At 58.1% G+C, this 960-nt stretch overlaps 1 protein-coding gene across 1 annotated transcript in view; it reads right to left on the reverse strand.

Annotated features, from left to right (window-relative positions):
• Window positions 1-960, reverse strand: part of ADA (adenosine deaminase) — an 8,853-nt gene that overhangs the window by 2,104 nt on the left and 5,789 nt on the right. Inside the window, exons 6-7 of the mRNA XM_010294944.1 lie at window positions 910-947; window positions 502-603 (exon numbers count right to left, since the gene is read on the reverse strand). Coding sequence (XP_010293246.1) covers window positions 502-603; window positions 910-947 — 140 coding nt within the window. The remainder of the gene's footprint in view (window positions 1-501; window positions 604-909; window positions 948-960) is intronic.

A 960-nucleotide genomic window follows, 5' to 3' on the forward strand; every position in this document is an offset into this window, starting at 1 on the left:
AGCCATATGTCAACCACAGTTAAGAAACCCCTGACATTAAGTATATACATATGTATTCCATATATTATTAGTCGGATACACCGATTCTGGGGAAAAGCCAAGGAAATTTGCCCATGCACCAGGCACTTCCACCCTCCAACCAGACAGGCTCTGGTGCAGCATTCTCACTGGTGGGAGGAGCGACCTGCTGGCTTGAGGTATACATATTACTGAATAAGCCTTCCAAAATTTATCCTCAACCAGACCAGGATCCATTTTGGTGTGTAGCAGAGCAAACTCTGCTACACACCTCCTGCAAGCGGCTGTGTGCACCAGTGCTCCGTGCAGCAAAGATGCCAGCAAACAGTCAGGTGTCACCACCATTTTTGCTGTGGAACTTTGGGCATCTGGGTCACTGTACACGTGGTCGGCACGCGGGTGTCTGTCGTGGCCCAAGCCAGGGCTGATTTTCCACTCGGACAACAGCTACCTGGCTGTCACCCTCCCACCGCACATCCTTACCTCAAAATGCATCTTTGCTCTCAACAGCTCCTTGTAGAGCTCGGGGTCCTCCAGGACGTGGTAGCCATGGCCAATGCGCTCGGCCTTCAGGAGATAAACCGCCTAGAGAACACGGGAAAGCCACGTACAGCCTGCGAGCACCCGCTCAGCTCCCGCCTGCCCAGAGACCCCTGCCCCACCAGCACAGCCTGCGCCACCGAGCCAGCTCTGGGGAGGTCCTTCTCGGAGCCATCGGGGCCAGACCTCTGCCTGGGTCCCCAACGTTCGCTCGGCTATGAATGAGGAGGGGACTTGGGCTCCCTTCTGCCCGGGGCAGGGGGTGCAGGGGCACTCCCCACCCTGCCCCTCTCTCTGCCCCGGGATGCCCCAGTCCAGCTCATGCTCCCACAAGCCAGGAGCTCCTCGTACCTCCTTGATCATGGCAGGCGGGCCCGCCTCCCCCGCATTGACGGGGCGGAG

This window comes from Phaethon lepturus, unplaced genomic scaffold (assembly GCF_000687285.1).
Source record: "Phaethon lepturus isolate BGI_N335 unplaced genomic scaffold, ASM68728v1 scaffold35469, whole genome shotgun sequence".
NCBI classification, from domain to species: Eukaryota; Metazoa; Chordata; class Aves; order Phaethontiformes; family Phaethontidae; genus Phaethon; species Phaethon lepturus.